This window comes from Neopsephotus bourkii, unplaced genomic scaffold (genome assembly GCF_033783945.1).
Source record: "Neopsephotus bourkii isolate Nb327-2 ecotype Australia unplaced genomic scaffold, CSIRO-AGI_Nbou_v1 NB_42, whole genome shotgun sequence".
Lineage (NCBI taxonomy): Eukaryota > Metazoa > Chordata > Aves > Psittaciformes > Psittacidae > Neopsephotus > Neopsephotus bourkii.
Window position 1 is genome coordinate 1,427,862 of NW_026900559.1, and position 21,322 is coordinate 1,449,183.

At 37.8% G+C, this 21,322-nt stretch overlaps 1 protein-coding gene across 1 annotated transcript; it reads right to left on the reverse strand.

Annotated features, from left to right (window-relative positions):
- Positions 1-601: 601 nt before the first annotated feature.
- FAR1 (fatty acyl-CoA reductase 1) lies at positions 602-20,298 on the reverse strand. Its single transcript, XM_061347409.1, has 11 exons — positions 20,104-20,298; positions 17,250-17,425; positions 15,692-15,871; positions 14,173-14,350; positions 13,078-13,122; positions 12,839-12,957; positions 12,245-12,312; positions 10,663-10,834; positions 4,582-4,711; positions 3,422-3,549; positions 602-1,350 (listed from the first exon to the last, which is right to left on the reverse strand). The coding sequence occupies exons 1-11, from the start codon at positions 20,290-20,292 to the stop codon at positions 1,188-1,190; spliced, it is 1,548 nt and encodes a 515-aa protein (XP_061203393.1). The 5' UTR covers positions 20,293-20,298; the 3' UTR covers positions 602-1,187.
- Between the last annotated feature and the right edge of the window lie 1,024 nt (positions 20,299-21,322).

Here is a 21,322-nt window from a genome sequence, read left to right on the forward strand (position 1 = left end):
CATTGGTGTTTTCCATATATCAAATATCATAGGTCAGAGATTTAAAAAAATTATTAATTCATGAAGTACTCACTTACATTGCTTAGAATTTAAAAACAGGTATACTCAATGAAAGCCTATAGTTTGTCCAACTACTATTACCAGTAATATAAATAGCAACTAAGCATAATAAATTCCTTTCAAGTAACTCCTGAAGTCAGAAGTGTAACAATTAAATGCTGGCTCTGTGTTGCCAATAAGAATCATTAAAAAAAAAAAAAAAAAAAAAACCCAACCCACAAAAAAAAACCACCAAAACCCAAAAGGATGGTCAGTAACTTCGGTCTTATCCCCCACCCCCCTTACATCTTCTGTATCCCATCCCCCTGGGGTTATGTTTCCTTTTATCTACTCTATGGTACGATCAATTCTGATTTCAGAGAAGCAAACTGCTCATGCTGACATAAATGTAAGTTAGACACAGACAATTTCAAGCACAGAACTGAATCACCAAGCGTATTCTGAAAACCAGACTGGACAAAAGGCCTTTCAGTAATTAAGGAAGGTTGAGTGTTTTGGTTTTGGGGGTTGTTTTTTGTTTGTTTGTTTTATTTTGTTTCTGTTTTGTGTCTTCTTTTTTTTTCTAAAGCAAAGTAGGCACCATTGTTGCATCCCTACTTTGATAAGAAGGGAAGAAGCGGCAAAAAGGCAAATCACAGAAGTCCTCAGATTTTTTTTCCCCAGGAGATCTACCATCATTTATATGATTTTGCAACTTCCAAATCCCTTTGTAATTTAGAAGAATTTCAAATAAACAGGTTTACAGCAACTAACAACTACTAAGTCACAATATTTATCTTGCTCAATGTGGAGTGAAACTTAAAAAGAAATAATGTTAAGGCAGATTTCAAACAAACACATTCCAAATTGCACAGTTACGTTGGTCAGCGGTCTAAAATGTTTCCCCAGGTCAAGGAGTTAAAGTTATTTAAATGTTTGCCTAATGCCAATTCATCCTGGCACTTGACCATTTTATTTGCTGTTTCCAGGAAGATATACAACTAACATTACATATACCATACCGTATATTTTGCACTCCAATGTAAGATGAAATTACGCTTTTACAAAATGTGAGATGACTACATGTTACAGGCTTTGTGCAGTTAGACCACCATATGCATAGATGTCCTAATGCTAAATTCTCTTCTTCAGTATCTCATAGTACTGGAGGCTCTGAAGTACGAGAGGAACTTGTAACACAGACTAACCACAAAGTACCAGATATTTCTTGCCATTTGTGATCTTGCAATAAAGATACGCCAGATCAGGATCACAAGAATTGTATTGAAGCCATAACGTATATTTCTCAACCTAAGAGAAAAAATAAAATAAAATTAAAAGCCAAGATACCAAGACTTACAGCAAAAAAAAAAGAATATTCAAAAATTAACTTCTAATGGCTAATTTAATTTGTACATCTGTTCATCTCAAAATATATTATGAGTGGTATTAACTGAATGATCGAAGTAAGCTGGTAAGCGAAGCATCAGAGAAGATTTTTCCATAGTTCACTGCTGAAAAATGAAACACATGATAACTCAAGAACAGAGCCAGCCCTGTAGCTAACCACAGGTATTTCTGCTTTAAAGCCGTTTGATAAAGCCTCTTACAGACAAGGTCACACACACAGTTACTTAGCTATAGTAGGCTGCCATCCACCCCAAAACCAAGGAAATATTTAACACTATGAAATCCCCTCCTCCCCTCCAGACTGTAAAACTTGATATATATGTAGAAGTAACTCCAACTGCTGTTGACAACACACAAAAACTTCATAGGATTTTCTAGCCACGGAGCCCAAAGTCTTCCCTGCAATTTTAAACTAATTCTTTCTCAGGGAACTATATTTAAAAGATTAGGAAAAACCAAGTGTCCTTTCATGGCAACTCTGACTTTTAGTAATAATCTCACGGGAAAAGGCGGAAGCTTCAAGACAAAGCACAACCAGAATTTACACAGATTTCTTAGAACCGGAGCAATCTCTTTGGTTCAGTAGATTATGACCATTTGTACTTTAGAGACAACTCTATTTAAGGAAATACTCACTGCCCTTGTTTTACAGGTAGGCTTGCTGTTATTATAGCAAGACCTTCATCTACATACCTTATTTGCAGAAAAAAAAAAAAAAGAAAAAAAAAAAACAGTCTAAATTTCTGTATTACAATAGTAAAGCTCATTTTTCTATTTGAGAAAAAATTTCACCCAGTAGCTTCCTAGAGAAGCCGCATCCCCTAGCCTACCACAGTATCACAGTATCACACAGTATCACAGTATGTTAAGAGATTGGAAGGGACCTCAAAAGATCATCTAGTCCAATCCCCCTGCCTACCACATCTGGCTAATGTTGAATCAGCAGACTCAAGTTCAAATTAGTTAAAGAGTTAAAAGCTAGATGCTAACAGAAGAGACCAAATACCTCAGAGTGAATATAAGTGAGAACCTAAACCTCTTGCAAAAATAATCCACTTATAAACTGAGCACAGAGGAGAACCAGATACTGCTCAAACACAAGGCTATTTCTCATGTTATTTTTGGTACACTCCTTTGTACGGAGAATGTAAACTAAGTCCCATGCTTTTTTTAACAGCATCTGAATAAAGTTAAAGCAAAACCAGGAGGGGACACCTCCTCAGCTATTCCCACCATTACCAAAGATTACCATCTTCCAAAAGTGTATTTGAGATTGTAACATACCATGCCAATTCAATCTACAACTGCAAACCGTTGTCTTTAGAAGAATAACACAAGTAATGACCGCTTCTCTTTGTGCGGTCAGGATAGCAGATGTGAGGCAAAAATAAAATGTCTACAACCATCTTTATAAATCAGCCAAAAATAAACCAGGGACAACTGTGCCAGTAAAACTCTGGACACTAGCAGCTACTGAGGAAGTGGTAAGAGAAGTCATCTTAGAGCACCAAAATCAAATTTTTCAGCTCAGAGGTGGAGAGTCCACGACTGTTTACTTGCCTGCTCCAAAAGATCTCATTCCCAGAAGAAATAACCATTGTTCTATTAAGCCTTCCTAACTGAACAAGCCATTCTGACCTTGAGTTACTGCGTATCTTTGTAACTTCCAAAACATACTTGGGTAAAATCAGAAGTCTGGATTGCAGCATACACTAGTTGGAGCTATAACCCTAACACCAGACTAATATTGTACCTGTTAGTACTGAGAGCGACTCAGGAGTGGCAAATAGAACAAGAAAGATTGTATCTGGCTTCAGAAAACGCTTCAGGCCACTGCAGTGGAACAGAAACATTCTAAAAGACCTGAGCAGGTGTTACAAAGAACAATTAAGCTGTAACATGGAAAACTAGGGCTTGACAAGAGCTGGAAAACACAAAATACAAATGCAGCAAAATATAAATTTATACTTACTTGTTCAGATGTTTCCTAGCTGCGGGGAGGCCAGACATTTCTTCATTCAGCACATATTTCTTCGTTCCCATGCAGTAATTTTCCATGTATTCTGCCCAATGTAGTTGTCGAACATCAAAATTAAACACCTGCATAAAATAACAGCTTTCACTGTTAGCTGCCTAAAAATTCAGTTGTTACATATAGTAGTTTAAAGGAGAAGAAAAAATGCTTTTACCAGATAACTCAAATTTGTCTTTGAAGCAAGAAAGTTATCATTTACTTAATCACAAGATTTAGATCCCATTTCTGACTCAACCGCCAGATTCGTACATATTCTCTTCCAAACTTCAATTATTTCATGTCTTATTTTTCCTCCTCAGTGGTAATAGTCTTCCCTGCACTTCAAAATGCACTGCTTTCCCATTTCATCTGTCTGTAAGGAATTCCACTCTAGAAATAACTATTTCTATTCTTGTTTCCTTTTAAGCAAGACAGTTCTAACATGCTATAGAATAAAGACTGCTCTCTGCCAAGCTCACTGACTAGATGATCTTTTGAGGTCTCTTCCAACCCTTGGGATTCTGTGATTGTGTGATAAAAGAGGATTTTTAGATGTGCTTATAGTTATACAGCTGTATTAAAAAAAAAAACAACCAAAAAAACCCCACCTTCCTCAGGAGATATAAATCAAATAAAATTAACTGATTTTTGGAGACCACAGTGAATACATTGCTATGTCTGACTTTTTTTTTTTGTTATATTTACTCTCCCCTGTCATGCCAAAGAGGGAGAATGCTACTACAGCTTTAAGGTCAACCCACCACACAGGTGTTTGATAAATACAGTACAAAAACAGAGACTATCATAATCAACCACACACAGAGGGAAGACTAAGGTTTTCTCATTCAAGATATTTCATTCCCTCTTACTCAGACCCTGCACTCCGTTTTCCTTCTTCCTCAACATCCTCCAGGATGATCACATCACTGATCTAGCACGTAACACAGTCTTGGCACAACAGAAAGAATGCAACAGGAATCTCCAGTGCTGAGTTAGTACTAGTGATAGCTCCACGGTACAGTAAAGCAGCAGTCCCAACAGATGTCCTTTTTCAATCTTGAATAAATGAGCTTATATTTCACTTTCAGTCTCCATGCCCAGATCACACAGCTACTTGCCTTTTTGTCTTCAGGGCTCAGCTGGTTCATTAGCATAGTCATATTTTCAGTATTCCAAATCCAAGAATTGCTTGTAAAGTATTCTAACAACATCATGGCCTTATGAAGACGTGTTATTGTTTTCATCATCCTACAGTCCAAGGCACAGATGTACAGGTTACATGGTAGTAAAAATTAGTTCAAACAAGAACAACAGACAGTAAGATTTTAATTTTTTTTACCCTCCAACCCCACATCCCTATGTTAACACACCCCGTCTTGCTCTGTACCCAAAGCATGTTATATTCCATCAAGAAGGTATTTCTGCATATTACTGAAATGGATCTTGGCTGTCCAATCTTTATACAGAATCAGAAATTATAGGAAAAGCCTTTTTTCTTAATCCTACTTCACACTGCAATAGTAAGTCACCATCTCTTCCCCCCCCCCCCCTTTTTTTTTTTTTTTAAGGAAAGAAAACCATTGTTTTCCATTGGTAACTCCTAGTTCTGCACACACACACTTTTCCCTTCAGCATACTGGAATATCTGGTACTGAACAATATGACTGTACTGAACAATTTGACTTGACAAGAGTTAAACTGCACAGTGCAGAAAATACATACATAACTAACTTTAAGCAAAGAATTAAGTTTCCCTGATCATTTTGAACACTATGCAAAACCAGATCGCTAACAAACCAAAATTGGTTAATTAAGGTCACTAAGAGATAAAGGCTTAAAACCACCAGAAATACAGCTTAGGCTCTTGGCCCTCTGCTTCTTCAGCAAAGTGCAAGAAAATACTTAAGAGCACAGATAAACAATAGCAGCTCCTAACAGTTAGGTGATCTGTTCTATGCTACTTCAAAATATGCAGAAATACCTTCCATCATCCTTAATTACACATAGGAAGCAACTCTTTAAAAATCATCACCTGGAGTACAGAAAAATTATGTTGTAAGGATCAATCTGGGCAGTCTGATCAAACAAACTTATCTGAAGTGCACCCAAAAAACACGAGTCATCCATCTGCTCAGGTAGATGCAAAGCCCCACATTTATGACAAGAAAATTGTTTCAGGTGTTACAGTGCTAGAAATGGACACTCAACTTTATTAAGTACCAAGTTACCATCACATAACCTAATGCTATTACATTCCTGCTTTGGGTGCTCGAGGTAGTTCCACCTCACAGATCTGCTTCCAATTTGATCCTTACAGCAGGACACACTGGTCATTTGGGGGAAACAAGGAAAGCAGAATAACCCAGCACTAACAAGAAATGGCTTTCCGAAGGTAAGTTTTGTTCAGCGAGAGTCACAGAAGAAATGCAAACCACCGATTTTTCTCTGAAAGCTGCCTTGGTGCGTTCATACTTGCAGAAGTGATATAGCACATTGTCCCAGAAACTCTAGTCTAAAGGAAGTATTTACGTATCACATTAGTGTCCCCTACTGTCACTAATGGCTGGCATCTCAGTATCTAAAGGAATATCAAAAATGCCTCTTCTCATGAAATGGAGTAATAGAAGTTGCCGAGGCAACTGAAAAAGTAAAGTACAGCTAAAGCACAAATGGTTTTCATTAAACCCCAAAGGAACCTATCTATTCATAGTTGTATTATGATTTTAGACCACCAGCTAATTTTATTAGTAGATGTTCCCAGATGCTTTCAAATGCCTGTTCTTAGTTTCACCAGTTGGGCAAGGTGGCAAGAGCTGAAGCCAAACTGAACCACAGTCCCTCCAACCAAAAAATAATCAGGAATATAGACTGTACATACAAAACACATCCTGCACTAACAAGACTAAACTGAAACTGAAAACACTGTCTCATTATTCAGGTAAAAAAATTCGGAAAAGAACTCAAAACTTGGAAAGCAAAGGTTTCACTGGTCACAACAAGCCACAAAAACCTTACAGCAGAATGGCCCGAGTGACAGGCCAAACAGGACACAGTGGTTAAGTGCTTAGACTTTTTGCAGAGGTCTGTCCACTGACAGTCTTATTCAACTTAGCTGTTGACTTAACTTGTACCTGCTCAATTTCTGTTCTTATGGTAAGCTGGAAGAGCAATAAGTTTTAGACTGCTACAGTTGAGGAAAACTTGTGCCCCAGCAAAACACTAAATGGTGAAAATTAGTATCTGATCAGACAAATGTTGATTTTGAGCTTCCTCCTGGCCACTGACATTCATTTTAGCTCTCTTCTATAAAGAAAAACTGAACTTAATTTGAACTAATATAAAGACTAATCTCTGCTAGGAATCTTGCTGTCCCTGTTTATGGATACAGTTTTAGAGCATAGCTAAGCCAATTAAGAAATAAATTTTTTAAGCATCTAGTGGCTAAAAGGAGTCCTTCTACCTCAGCTGCAGGTTTCTCTTCCCCCTCCAACTCAAAGTGGATTTAATGACTGGCCACAGAACTGCTGATCAAATTCAGTCAAATTTTATTTATTTTTTCCCCTCTCCATGAGGCTGATATATGAGCCAAAAGAGTCACGTCTCCACATTCTCTTAACTGCTAAATCAATTACAGAGTTGGCAGAAGAGGGCTGACTTTCTTGGTGACAGCTTGTTATCTGCACTAAATCAACATGAAACTATACTTTTTTTTTATAAATAGTAAGGTGACAGACTTATTTCAGAATTATCAGCACTGAGCGTCATTTAGTGGACAGTCATACAGCTCTGGCAGACTAAACTTTATAAACTTCAATGGCACCATATTCCTCCTGCACATGGGAATACACACAACTAAGAGCATGAATACACGTAACCAAACTTTACGTCAAAACCTGAAGATTTGAAACAATGAAAGATGCTTTATATTAAGTTTTAAGCAGTTTTAAATTGAAATGACAGAGAAGAAATTACAGCCTTTACCTCACTCTACATACATGAACCACACCTTTCCTTTTGCTTTTTAAGAAAGAGTAACAGAACATGAATTGTTGAAGAAATCACTGAACTACAAATTTAAATATTTCATGCCACATTCTGTTCTTCCAGTAAATACACCCCACCATTGGGAGTATATTTAGAGGTCTTTAGATTTCAAATATTTGGGATTAGTTTTAAGTAACATGGTTTGGTTGTGCTAAGCTCTATGCAAAGTTACAAGCAAGATCTATGCCTAATATTAAAGGTAATCAGAAAACCAGCAAGCTTTGCTATGCAATTATGTATATGCATGGCAAGCAACTGACAATATTATCCTTAAACGTGGATGTTAAGGATTATCACCACTATTTCTGTAACTGCACAATGCTATAACAGTATTCAGTACAAAATATTAACTCTTCATTATGACAATCCTTATTGTACCTGGTTTTTCTATAAATTTCAGATTATATTCATTAGTTCTTCCTGTCACAAAATTGTTAAATTTAAGGAACTTAAATAAGATTAATAAAAAAAAAAAAGGCAAACTTTTTCAACCTCACTAAAAACATCACTTCCACAAGTAATGTGCAAAAAAACGATTTCATATTGCAGAAAGTTGACAGAATGTTTCCAAAAAACCCTGAACAGGAAGACTTTCTGATTATGAGCCTTGAGTCCTAAAGAGTCATAGGCCCAACATATTTCTTCTATTTGTTAAAAATTTCTTATTCAGTTGCAGCACAGTATCATGACAGTATGACAGCAGTGCAGTTAAACCTACTCAGTAATTGCATTACTTAAGAGGTTTTCCTACATGGCACACAAACACCTCAGAAGTGTATTCTGACTCAGCACAGAGAGGGCAGGCCACTGACCACATAATGTCAAGTTAGACTATGAAATTTGGCTAATTTTACATTTTTACTATACTGCTCAAGTTTTTCTGCTAAATAGTGATGGAAAACATCATATTTTAGATTACGCTAGCCCTTTTTCACTCAGAACAGCATTATACTGAGTTTAAGAATTGCCACTAGCATTTCTAAGTCTTTAGAAGTTTCCCAGTACATGCTACCTGGCAATTAAAACCATTATGCCAATCAGACAGAATGACCACAGCAACAGTGGGACATCCTTATACCATGACTGTCTTCAATCCATCAATTAAAGCAGCTTTAAAGTCCACTAAGGTTTAACACTGCTTGTGCCTATGTCCTGCTTGTGTCTATGTATTTTCTTCTGCTGCTTTTATTGCAGGCTCCCATTTTCTAAATGCTTGAAAGAAAAAGAAAGTAATAATGAAAGGTACATTCCTGTAAGTGGGTTGGGTATCAAACTTAAAAGCTTTTCCTTCAAGTGCATTTGAGTAACCTTTGTGAATGAATAACAGCTTGCTTTAGTCAAATCTCGCACATTTCCTCCAAACTGGAAATCTTGTGCATGATAGGAAACTCACCCACCCACTGTTACATTAAACTAATTTGAAATAACCTTAACAGTAATAATTCATAGGCTAGAAAATACATATTTAATGTCACCAATTGTACTAGTACTGATAAAGTCCTAAATTCCATCTCTGGACATCAGGATAGAGCTCCAGCAAAAGCAAAAACAAGACTCAACATGCCCACTGCTAACAGCATTCTGAACAACATGATTATTCTCAGCTTGTTTTACTCCTACTAGTCAAATACTTAAAAGACTGAATACCTTTTAAAGATTTACAAGATTCTGGAAGCTCTACTTCCTAACCATTTGAAAGTCAGGAGGGTTGGCATTTATATTGTAACTGTTTTTAGTGACTGACAGTCTTTACATCTGTCACAATTTCTATCATTTTTTTATTAAGAATAACTTTAAATTTCAAAAGAACCTAAAAGCTAGGAACTTGTACATTCAAAACCTTCTTTTGATCTGAAAAGCTTACATCTTTTGAACATATCCTAATCTTCCCACAGCCTCCTAGCACAGTCTCCTGCCATTACTGTCGCTGTATGACACTATGTGTAGGACTGGAACAACAAGCACTTTGAGAAGTTTTTCTCCTACAAACCACTTACATGGCTTCCTTCTACTGATCTACTGCCAAGCCTCTTAGAGAACTTTTACCTTCCTTGTAAAACTGACCTGAACTACAGGACAGTGAATGAATACTCACTTGTGTTAATACAGTGTCACCAGAGTGAAGATTTTTATAGATTCTGAAGACAAATACTTTGAAAACGTATGTAATGAGTTATGATCATATGGCTTGGCAAATACGAAACAAATCGAAGTGACATCTTATATTCCTTCTACATAACTTCATTTAGCCTATTTAACAGAACTATGTCATTTTCACCACTGAAGAAGTTAGGCAGATACTAGTGTAAATATTATAAACTGAACGGAATGTCAAGATGATACAAACCAACATACCAGATCAAATTGTATCATCTACAGGAATAACCTGTAATTAACAACTCCATCTCCCATTCCATTTTCAGTTTATAAGAGCAACAACAATATGCAAGCCACTTTCTAGAGTTTAATGACTGACTGGGACTCCAAACCAAGATGTATGTTGAACAGCATTGTTGAGCCACTCATTAATCTCTTTGAAACGTGGCCATTGGATTGTTATTGCTTGTAGTTAGTAAATCTAGACAGTGCTCATGCCATGTCTTCTTCACATGTCTCCACCACCTTGCCAGCAAGATATTTTTAGGCCTGTCCTTCTTACCATGGTTTATGACCTGTCAATCTGAGCAAAAGATCGTGCAAAAATGCAGGCATTGTATGGCTGACCGCAGTCCAGTATTGATACAAGAGGGGGTTGGATTGTAAAGTTAAATTAGGGTGCCTCACTGCACTTTCTAATGGATTTATCTGGAAACTCAAAGTAATGTGGTGTCCTGTGGGAAAAAATAATGATCAACATATTTTGACTGTTTATTATTCCAGAATAAACATCACTTTATAGATCCTGTAATTTAGGCTACCTTAACTATTCAAACCCCCAAACTACCCAATAGAGATATCCTCATTTTTCCTAGAAAATTCAGTCACTTTGAATTCAAGGACCTGTTCTCAGGAGAAAAAAAGGCCAAGATTTAAGTCACAAAACATTCAGGGAAAGAAAAAAAAAATATCTAAAAATCATCAATATACATCATAGTGTAAGCATAGCTTTGTTTAAAAGTCAGAGGAACAGACAAGACAGATCTAGTCACCATTACCTTGGGCTTCTTCCAGTAATCCTGAGGTAGATATCATACAGGAATGCTGGGGCCTTATGGCTTACAGCAATCCAGTAATGATATAAAAGGTGATTGGAAGTTAGATTTACATTGGGCCGTCTGAAGGCCTGTTCGAGAGGATTCCTCTTGAAAGTAGAAATTACATGGTATTCTGAGAAAGAAAAGTTGCGTGACAGCTTTGGTAATAACCATGTAAAATGTAATGGTTTTCAAAGTACATTACAGTGTACAATATTTACGTCAGTACAACATGTAAATAACCACCCTAATTTCTCTAAGATTCTCAGAAACTAAAACAAAGTCATAAGCCTAACTTGAAAGACTGTTGTACTGGTTCCTATTATAATCAAGAGGTCTTATGTCTTCATCTTCAGTATCATATTTTCTTGCAGCTTCTCTCTCTCTCTGTTCCTCTTCCCTACCTTAGAGGTCGTTTTCAAAAACCTGACAGCAATTTAAAACAACTTATCCATATTTAACCATTAAGAAAAAGGCAATCAGGATGGGACTCCATGTGAAACTCCTGCTGACACCTGAAAATTCTTCACAACAAATATGCAGGATCGGTGTCTTAAGATGCCCTGTTGAAATCCACCACTTATAACATCAAGCTGTTGTTTACAGACTCTGTTTAAACACCCAGCTCAAATTGGGATATAAACTAAGTCAGCAATTTTCCAAGTTTGGCTGAAGCAATAACATAAATACATATAAAATGGGTAAAAGAAAGTAAAAAGCATGAACAAAATAGTAGAGAGAAGTAAAATAGATTTAAGTACTAAAGAAAAAATAATTACCTGATCTTAAGAATTCTATTTCTAAAAAACTGAAAGCAAATAAACAGTTTTACCATGCTAGCCAGCTTGTATTGCTATTTATAATGAAAACTATTTCAAAGCTTTTGGCATCTGGTTTACATTCTAGTCAGCATATCCAAGAGCTGAAAATAGGTGGCCATTCTTTCTTAAAAATTACTTTTCCATGTACATGAACAGTTGAAGTTTCATGTAACTATCTGCATATTAAATCAACTTAAGACAAAAACAAAGAGCTACACAAGTGCAAAACTATTCTTCCCATACCTCTCAATTTATGCAGATATACATAACATGTGATTGTAGGCTGTTTATCCACATGTATTTGTTAAGGTCGACATTAAACCCAACATCACTATCACTCTTCTGTGCAATGCTTTACTCTGCTCATTACCCACAGTCTGCACATTTTGTCATGGCACCAAACAAAAATCAGTGATCCCATAGTTCAAATTATAATGGAATTAAAAACAAAACAAAAAACAAACAAAAAAACCCAAACAAGAACCACCAAAAAACTCCCCCACACAACCAAGGACAAAATGAAACAGTGATAATGATGCAAGCAGAGAGAATTAACAGTGGAAGATAGTGAAAAAGTACAATACACTACAAAATTGAGAGGTATGCCTGTTATATTGATTTCAATAATAAAAATGCAATACCACCTACTGATTATAGCCTATGCTTGTATTATTCTACCTTATTTTTCTATTAAAGCATATGAAAAAAGAAACATAGCATACCAACTTCACCCCAGTGGAAAGGATTGGTTCCACCTGTTGTGCAATTATATACCATGACATTTCTTGGTCTGGAGGGAAAGACAAAAGTGAAGTTAGAAGACAACCTACCTTTTGAAAAAAGAGGCAAGACGTAACTTATCCCTTACCAAAGTTATCCTTTCCCTCAACAGCATAATTTACATAAAGCAGGAAACTCGTGTCATGTTGGGTTTTTTGCTTTCTGTATCATCTTCCAGTATTTTTCTCCTTTAACTCCTGTATTTTGGTTTTTTTTTTTCAGAGAATCATCACCTACTTTACTGTAAATTGTACTGAATACAAGACCCAGGAAGGAATTTGCAGGCATAGCTTGTACAACAGTATCAGTAGGTGATGTCTTCTTCTTTGCCGTAAAGAAGTTACACTTTGATGGGCTAATAGCATTAGAAACTTAAATTTCTTTGCCATGGGGGAACAGCAGAACACTGATTATAAGTTCAAAGACCCATTTATTAACACACACACACACACACACACACTATAATTTCAAAATACTTTGTACTCTCTACTGTCATCTATATAGTTATACCTATATAGGTGTATATATAGTTATACCTATTAACTCCAGAATACCAGGCTGCAGCCAGTGTCATATTAACAGCAACATCTACTGGAACAAGATCTGCTAGTGCATTGTTGGAAGCTCTCATTGTTCGAAGAATTCCCTTTCCTGCCTTAAAGAAAAAACAGCAACAACAAAAATAAAAGAGACAGAAGATCCACCAGTAAAACATATGAAGCTTTCTTGCCTTTCAAAAGGAAGAAAAAAAATTTAAGTACAATTCAGTACTTACAGCAATGATAACACCACTAGGTCCATTGAAGCTATCAATCCATCCCTATTATGAACAGCAGGGAGGGAAAGGTTTTGGTTAGAGATTATTGAAGTCAGCAGTTTCAAGTGAAAACCTAAAGTTTCTACAAGCTTAAAGGGTGGAAAGGAAAGAACACAGAGGAGAAAGGTACCAAATTCCATATCTCTACATTAAGTTGTTCCATGGCAATATTTGGTGATACAGTAAGTTGTTCCGATTCAAAAAAAGATCTACCTGTAGATTCACAGGTCCTTTTAAGAGAGATGCTAGTTTGTTTATTTCCTATTGAGCAAATTGTAGGGCATTGTCTGTATAAATCTGTTTATGTTGAAAGTATTCAAGCTTACAAGTTTTTTAGACTAGGTTCTAGCAACTCCTAGAAAACATAAGCAGTTCTACTATCTTTCATTAGTTTTTTCATTTTTCAAACAAGAGACATTCTTCTTGATGATCTTAAAGTCCTTTCCAACCCTAACTATTCTATGATTCTATACGATTCTTCAACTTTAACAACTGCATTTAGACACTATATACTTATTGTACTATTCAAAAAGGTATGGAAGGCAATTATTTAATAGACATTGAGAGATATTTAGTCTTGAAGTGGAGAAGCTATGCCAACACTGACCTCCCTTATAGAAGGAAGTATATGTGCTATCAGTATAGCATACAGTACTTAGAACTTATGCCATATAACTCAAGCCTATACAGTTTGACTAAAAGTGGAGCCAAAGCATCTTTACATCCTGCAGTCCCGTTTTCTTAATCACCCTTTGCATCTTGAAGAGAAAATTAGATGAAGATACACAGAATCATCAACAAAAAAAGCTGATGATTCAGTTCACAGGTAGAATAATACCTCACACTGTGACAGGCGTTCTACAACTAAAAGTAACTTACCCCTAAGTTTCTTACGTAAGAACACTGTATTTGACAGCTTTTGTACAGGTGTTATCCAGACGCAAACTGGCAGAACTTCATAGTCTAAAATACTTTCCATTATAATGCTGGATAAATAGTCAGTCAGTACGTACTACAGTTTAGAAGCAAGATGGTCAGGTGAAAATGACTTACAGGAAAAGGCTCCTTCCAGCTAGCACCAACAATAGATGGCCTTATAATGGCTGTGTTTAATTTTGCACCTTCTTGTTGTACTATATATTCAGCCAAGGCTTTTGTATATATGTAAGTATTGGGTCTGTCGCCTATCAGTTTTGGAGTAATATCATTCACCAGGCCATCATCCATCCATCTAAAGAAACAAAATAAGAGGCAAGTATAAATTACTGCATGCTGCTTCAGTTGAGGGCACATGTAGTTGTTAGTTACCATGAATTTCTTTCTCCTTTAAAGAAAATGGGATACAGACTGAAATTAAAACAAGTTTATCAGTAAAAGAGAGGAGAATTGCATGTTTGGTGTCCACTAAGAGTGGTATGCTACTATTTGCTACTTTAATTACTTAATTACTTGAGCAAAATAATTTATTACACATTAACTATAGAGTAAGTTGTATATTCCTTTACAATAATCCTAATTATATCAACCAAGTTCTCAAACAAGAAGTGCAGACACAGCAAGTTAGTCTTTGGAAGACAGGCACACTGCTTCTCAGCTAGCATTATGTGATTTAGAAAGTGTTGCCACTGCAAAGCAGTCAGTCTCAGATGCATTACAAGCATCACCTGTACCTTTACGGTCTTAAGCTATCACACATCACCTCTGAAGCAAGCTGATCATCTTGTTACTTCCCTTAATTTAGTGAAGCTTTGCAAATTCAGCTTCCTTCCCAATTCATTCAGCATTTTGTACTGCAACAACCTGCAGTCATAACACACGAGCACAACAGAGATGTGCCTGTAACTATTGCTACTTTGGTGTTCTCCACTTCAAAACGGGCTTGGATTTTATTTGCCTCAGTCACCCAAAATCTTAATTACATAAATGGAATTTACCCAACTTGGTTATTCACCGGTGTTCTCTTATAATCAAAAATGACATCCAGACTACCTCATGATATGAACGGGGCTAGGAAGAGGGGTAGAAAAACCCAGAAAGGGACACAACAGATCTGTTTCTATGTGTTTCACTCAGCTGTTGGCTAGAGATCGCTCCTGTGCAAGTTTACAAAAGCCCCCCTCATTGCCATGGGTTCTAAACTAGAGACAGCTGTTCAAACCCAAACCAACCAGTTTTAGTTAGCCTGCTTGTGAAGAGAAAGAAAAAAAAATAATAAAAATTCTCATTTGAAACTGTATTTAAATTCAACATTATAAAAAAAAAAAAAAAAAAAATATAAGAAGGTTGGTTCAATGTGCATTCTAGGTAGTAGCTCATTTGCTTTTAGTGTTAGTGCTCTTCCATCCATAATAGCAAGCTAAAAGATATTTAATTTTTTATTAGTTCCTTTTAATTTCAGACTTCTCTTACGACTCCTTCACAGAAAACAGAAGTGTCAGCCATGCTGTCAAGACTTACAGGTCAGTGTAAGCTGATTCAATCTTTTAGGTTCCTAAACACCTTTTAGTACTTCATTACTAAGAAACAAGTTGTTACAGATTACTGCAAGAGCTTCATAAGACTTAACACATACTCAAGAGAATCCATCAGTTTCCTGGGATCAACAGGAGGTGGATATACTACTTCCTCAATCTGTTTTCGATTGCAATATGCATAGGCAGTTGAAACATGTATGAACACCTCCAGAGTCTTCATTCGCTGTGCCAAGAAGAGGAGCTCTTGTGTGGCAGTCACATTTAACTTAACAGCATCTCTGTTGATTAAACAGAAACTTGATTAGCAGAGAGCAAAAAAAAAAAACAAAAACAAAAACAAAAACAAACCAAGCCACAAAAGCTCAACAACTCAATTCATTCCTAAATGCCTCAAGTGATGGGTAAATAAAATATTCCTAAATACGCCCTCCACAAAAAAGCAGTAGGGACAGTATCCTAACTTTCTTAGAACAACACGCTACACAGCCTTACCTACAGCATCTCCCAGTATTTAGTATTGCTTTCCTAAGTTTTACCCTGGTTTTCTTCACACTCCAATACTAGATGGGGACAGCCAGCATACCTTTGGTTCTCCTCAAGATAAATCCTAATCCTAAATGGGAATAATGCAATGAATCACCTAGCTGCCGTAAGATGCACATCAATTTCCTAGTTCAAGAAAAGAAGAACCGCACTTTCACCCTCCAATTTCACAGCTTCTTATTAAAATAGGATACTTAAGAACACTGTAGAAGAGTAGGCATTTCCCTACAATCCCCACCAGAACACAGCTTACTGATTAACTGCTATGATTATTTTATACAATTCAGATATCCTTTCCAGCATATAAAACTTACTATGGGAGCTAGTTGTCTTGTATACACTTTACTAATCAACTAAGCCAAATAAAGCTTTGATAAAGTCTCTACAACAAAATGTTACATTAAAAAAACCCACAAAACGAATACTTCATGTTCCCTTTCACACATTAGGAAAAAAGCTCTAATATTACCAGTTTGCACAGCACATATAGCTACAGCTTGTTTGCATCCTTTCTAACCATCCTAGATATCAGAGCAACACATGATGTTAGAAAGACTCAGAATAGCAACATGTTCCTTAGTCCCTTCAACAGCTTCCCTTCAAAATGACTGAAATTCAGGCAATGGGATTTAGTTTACAAAAAACCAAAAACCCAAACAAACAAACAAACAAAAAAAAGCCACCAAATAAACCACATACACGAAACCAACCCAACCACACAAAATCTAGAGGGACTGTACCAACTAAATAAAATACTCTTGTAGTTTTGCTAAGTCGTAATAATGGGTTTGGCTTCTGGCCTACAGCTTTAAAGAGATACGAACTTTTCCACATTGAATAGAGTAATTCTAACCTCCTGAAAAGCATGTCTTATAATATGCCTCCGCCTTCCTAAGAAGAAAAACTGAAAACCCAACAGCTTAAGATAACTTTTTGGGGAAAAGATTATTACTTTAAGAGGCATCATGGAACTGACCAAACACACAAATACCAGAGTACATGAAGTAGCCTGATAGGATGAATATTTGCAAGATTATGCAGATAACTGCTTTACCCCCTCCCTTTGAACACGACTGGTTTACCAGAGCAGAGGCTGCAGAATTTTAAACTCACCTTAGTGTTTCATTGAATCTGACTGTAGCAGCACAATGAAATATAATATTAATGCATTTTATAAGTTCTTCCTTGATTGGTTCACTAAGGTCCAGTTCAGGCTGGGTAAGATCACTCTCAATTACAATTATTTTCGCTCTGAAGTCTGGTTGCTCATCTCTCAACCTGTCAAAGAGCTACCAAACAAAATGAGTAAAAAATTCAAACTAATAGGAAGTGAAGAGATACACATTTCATTTCAGTTCAGAAACACTCTTTGCCTACACAGGCATCGTATTTGTCAAGATATACAAGAAATTAGCAAAGTGCGTTAGGAACACTACTACATGTTACCAACTTCTATGGACATAATTAGTGATGAAGTTGTGCTTCCAACCCAAACTATTCTGTGATTCTACCTTACAACTTCCAGTCCACACTGTCTCTTGCACTTCATAACGTATTCACGTATTAGCAAGTTTTAACTCGGGTGTTTTACTTCTCAGTTCTGCATTTCAGTTGAACATAGAATCATAGAAGAGTTGGGGTTGGAAAGGACCTTAAGATCATCTAGTTCCAACCACCCTACCATGGGCAGGGACACCTCACACTAAACCATGATACCCAAGGCTCTGTCCAACCTGGCCTTGAACACTGCCAGGGATGGAGCATTCACAACTTCCCTGCGCAACCTATTCCAGTGCCTCACCACCCTCACAGTAAGGAACGTCTTCCTTCTATCCAATCTAAACTTCCCCTGTTTAAGTTTTAACCCATTACCCCTTGTCCTATCACTACAGTCACTAGTGAAGAGTCCCTCCCCAGCATCCTTATAAGCCCCCTTCAGATACTGGAAGGCTGCTATGAAGTCTCCACGCAGCCTTCTCTTCTCCAGGCTGAACAGCCCCAACTTTCTCAGCCTATCTTCAATACAGGAGGTGCTCCAGTCCCCTGATCATCCTCGTGGCCCTCCTCTGGACTTGTTCCAACAGTTCCATGTCCTTTTTATGTTGAGGACACCAGAACTGCACACAGTACTCCAAGTGAGGTCTCACGACAGCAGAGTAGAGGGGCAGGATCACCTCCTTCAACCTGCTGGTCACACTCCTTTTGATGCAGCCCAGGATATGGTTGGCTTTCTGGGCTGCAAGCGCACACTGAAGCCGGCTCATGTTCATTTTCTCATCAACCAACACCCCCAAGTCCTTCTCTGCAGGGCTGCTCTGAATCTCTTCTCTGCCCAGCCTGTAGCTGTGCCTGGGATTGCTCTGACCCAGGTGTAGGACCTTGCACTTGGCTTGGTTAAACTTCATAAGGTTGGCATCAGCCCACCTCACAAGCGTGTCAAGGTCCCTCTGGATGGCATTCCTTCCCTCCAGCATATCAACCAAACCACACAGCTTGGTGTCATTGGCAAACTTGATGAGGGCGCACTCAATCCCACTGTCCATGTCAGCGACAAAGATGTTGAACAAAACTGGTCCCCCACTGATCCCTGAGGGACACCACTCGTTACTGGTCTCCAGCTGGACATTGAGCCATTGACCACAACTCTTTGCATGCGGCCATCCAGCCAGTTCTTTATCCACCGAGTGATCCATCTATCAAATTTTTGTCTCTCCAATTTAGAGACAAGGATGTCATGTCGGACAGCATTGAATGCTTTGCAGAAGTCCAGGTAGATGACATCAACCGCTCTACCCCTGTCCATCAGTTCCATAGCCCCATCATAGAAGGCCACCACACTGGTCAGGCAGGATTTCCCCTTAGCGAAGCCATGCTGGCTGTCACCAAGCACCTCGTTGTTTTTCATGTGCCTTAGCATGCCTTCCAGGAGAATCTGCTCCAGGATTTTGCCAGGCACGGAGGTGAGACTGACTGGTCTGTAATTCCCCGGGTCATCCATTTTCCCCTTCTTGAAAATGGGGGTTATATTTCCCTTTTTCCAGTTGTTGGGAACGTCACCTGACTGCCATGATTTTTCAAATATGATGGACAGCAGCTTAGCTACTTCATTCACCAGCTCCTTCAGGACCCGCGGATGGATTTCATCAGGTTCCGTGGACTTGTGCACGTTCAGATTTTTAAGATGGTCTCGAACCAATGCCTCTCCTACAGTAGGCCCAAGGTCTTCATTCTCACAGTCCCTGCGTCTGCCTTCCAAGACTTGGGTGGTGTCGTCAGAGCATTTGTCAGTGAAGACTGAGGCAAAAAAGTCATTCGGAACCTCAGCCTTGTCCAAATATAGGGTAGCCAGTTTTCCTGACAGTTTCTGGAGAGGGACCACGTTGTCCCTAGTCTGTCTTTTATTTGCAATGTAATTATAGAATCCCTTCGTTATCTGTCACTTCCTTAGCCAAGTTTACTTCTAACTGGGCCTTAGCTTTCCTAACCTGGTCCCTAGCTTCCCAGACAACATCCCTGTATTCTCCCCAGGCTGCATGTCCTTGCTTGACTGTTTATAACCCTCTTTTTTCCCCCTCAAAGTTTCTTCAGCATCTCCTTATCCACCCAAGGTCGTCTCCTGGCTCTCCTGCTGCACTTCCTTCTAGTTGAGATGCAACACTCCTGAGCTTGTAGCAGGTGATACCTGAATATCAACCAACAGTCTTGGGCCTCTCTGTCCTCCAGGGCTATTTCCTATCCTCCACCTAAATTAAACACAGGATAATTTTCACTACTGGCTTTGCTAGAGGCTAACAGCTTGAAAAACAGCTATAAAAGCACTGCCAGGTCTTGGATTGTATATTTGTGAAAACAATAACAAAGACAAATGTTCAAAACCAGTACTTTACTTCAGACAAACCAAAGTTAGTCTCAAAATGAAATGGGAATGTGAAAAAGGACAAAAATGTACTTTGAGAGCAATACATACCTTACAGCTCGTGATTTCTTCTACTCGCGCTTCAGCTGTCTGCCCTGCTTTGGGTCTTATCAAGACATACACTGCTTTCACTTTAGGACAGGATCTGAGCAGCTTTTCCAGAAGCACTTTTCCCATGAAACCTGTAGCTCCCGTCAGGAGGATGTTCTTTCCTTCATAGTATTTGGGGATGGAAACCATTATGACCTTAATAAAAGTTTATATATATAAAAAAGGCATATTAAAGAACTTCTAGGAGTTCAGACTTGCAAAAGAAATAAATAAGTGACACAGATGCAAACACCCAACCTCATACCTGAAAGAAATGCTTAACAGCTTTTTTTTTTCCTTCCCTAACCTACAACCAGTACTTTAAGATGTCTTTTCTTACATTACAAGAAAAGTTCCACAGGGCCACTACAGTCATCCCAGATCTTCTTGCAAGCTGCTCCTCTTAACAGGGTTTTAGGGAATTAGACACCCACTCAGTCTAGGAAAATATCACAACTTCAGTCTATTTTTACCTCTATGTGTATGCTCCTTTACCACTTTAAGTGGCCATTCCACATAAACCAAAGGTCGTATCAGTAAAATGTAATCACAAGCAGATACTTCAAATACATTGACAGAAGACGAGGAGTGAGGCATCTGCCAATTGCTGGCCGTGGTATTTTGCCTGTGTCAGCAAAGTTCCCTGTCAGTATTAGGCTGAGCCTTCTTACAAATTAGATCAGACCAGGGAGGAGGTACAGTTAGTTGCTTTCTATGAAATCTGCTGGTTCTATATTGATTACAAAAAATCACCATGCAGTTCCACAGACAATACAGGTTTTCAACCTAGTCACCAATTAAGTCTGTTAAGTTTTCCCCGCCAAGCAAGGGATTTGAAGTCTCACACAAACAATTTGAGTTTGCCACAAATACACCTCCTAATAGAATGTTTGTTACTCAAATTCAGCACAAATCTCAGAAGTGTTGCAGGTTTTGCTTAAGTTAACAACAAGAATTTTTATTTCTTTCCCCTACCTTAATCAACCACTTGGATATTACGCCCAATTCTACTGGAAACAAAGATTTTCTAAGCACAAATATGCTGCTATTTCTCACACTAATGCAGACTCTGGACCTTGATCCTTATGGACTCTAGAACTAAATCTGTGCCTCAGACCAAATTCAAGCCATTCTAGTAAGTAAAATATACCAATTTTTACTATAACCCACAAACAGCTTA

Coding starts and splice junctions, on each gene's coding strand:
- FAR1 (XM_061347409.1), bottom strand. CDS start 20,292: ATGGTTTCCATCCCCAAATACTATGAAGGAAAGAACATCCTCCTGACG. Junction 15,872..17,249: donor AGATTCAATGAAACACTAAG/GTGAGTTTAAAA, acceptor TTTAATCAACAG/AGATGCTGTTAAGTTAAATG. Junction 12,313..12,838: donor TGGTATTCTGGAGTTAATAG/GTATAACTATAT, acceptor CTTTCCCTCCAG/ACCAAGAAATGTCATGGTAT.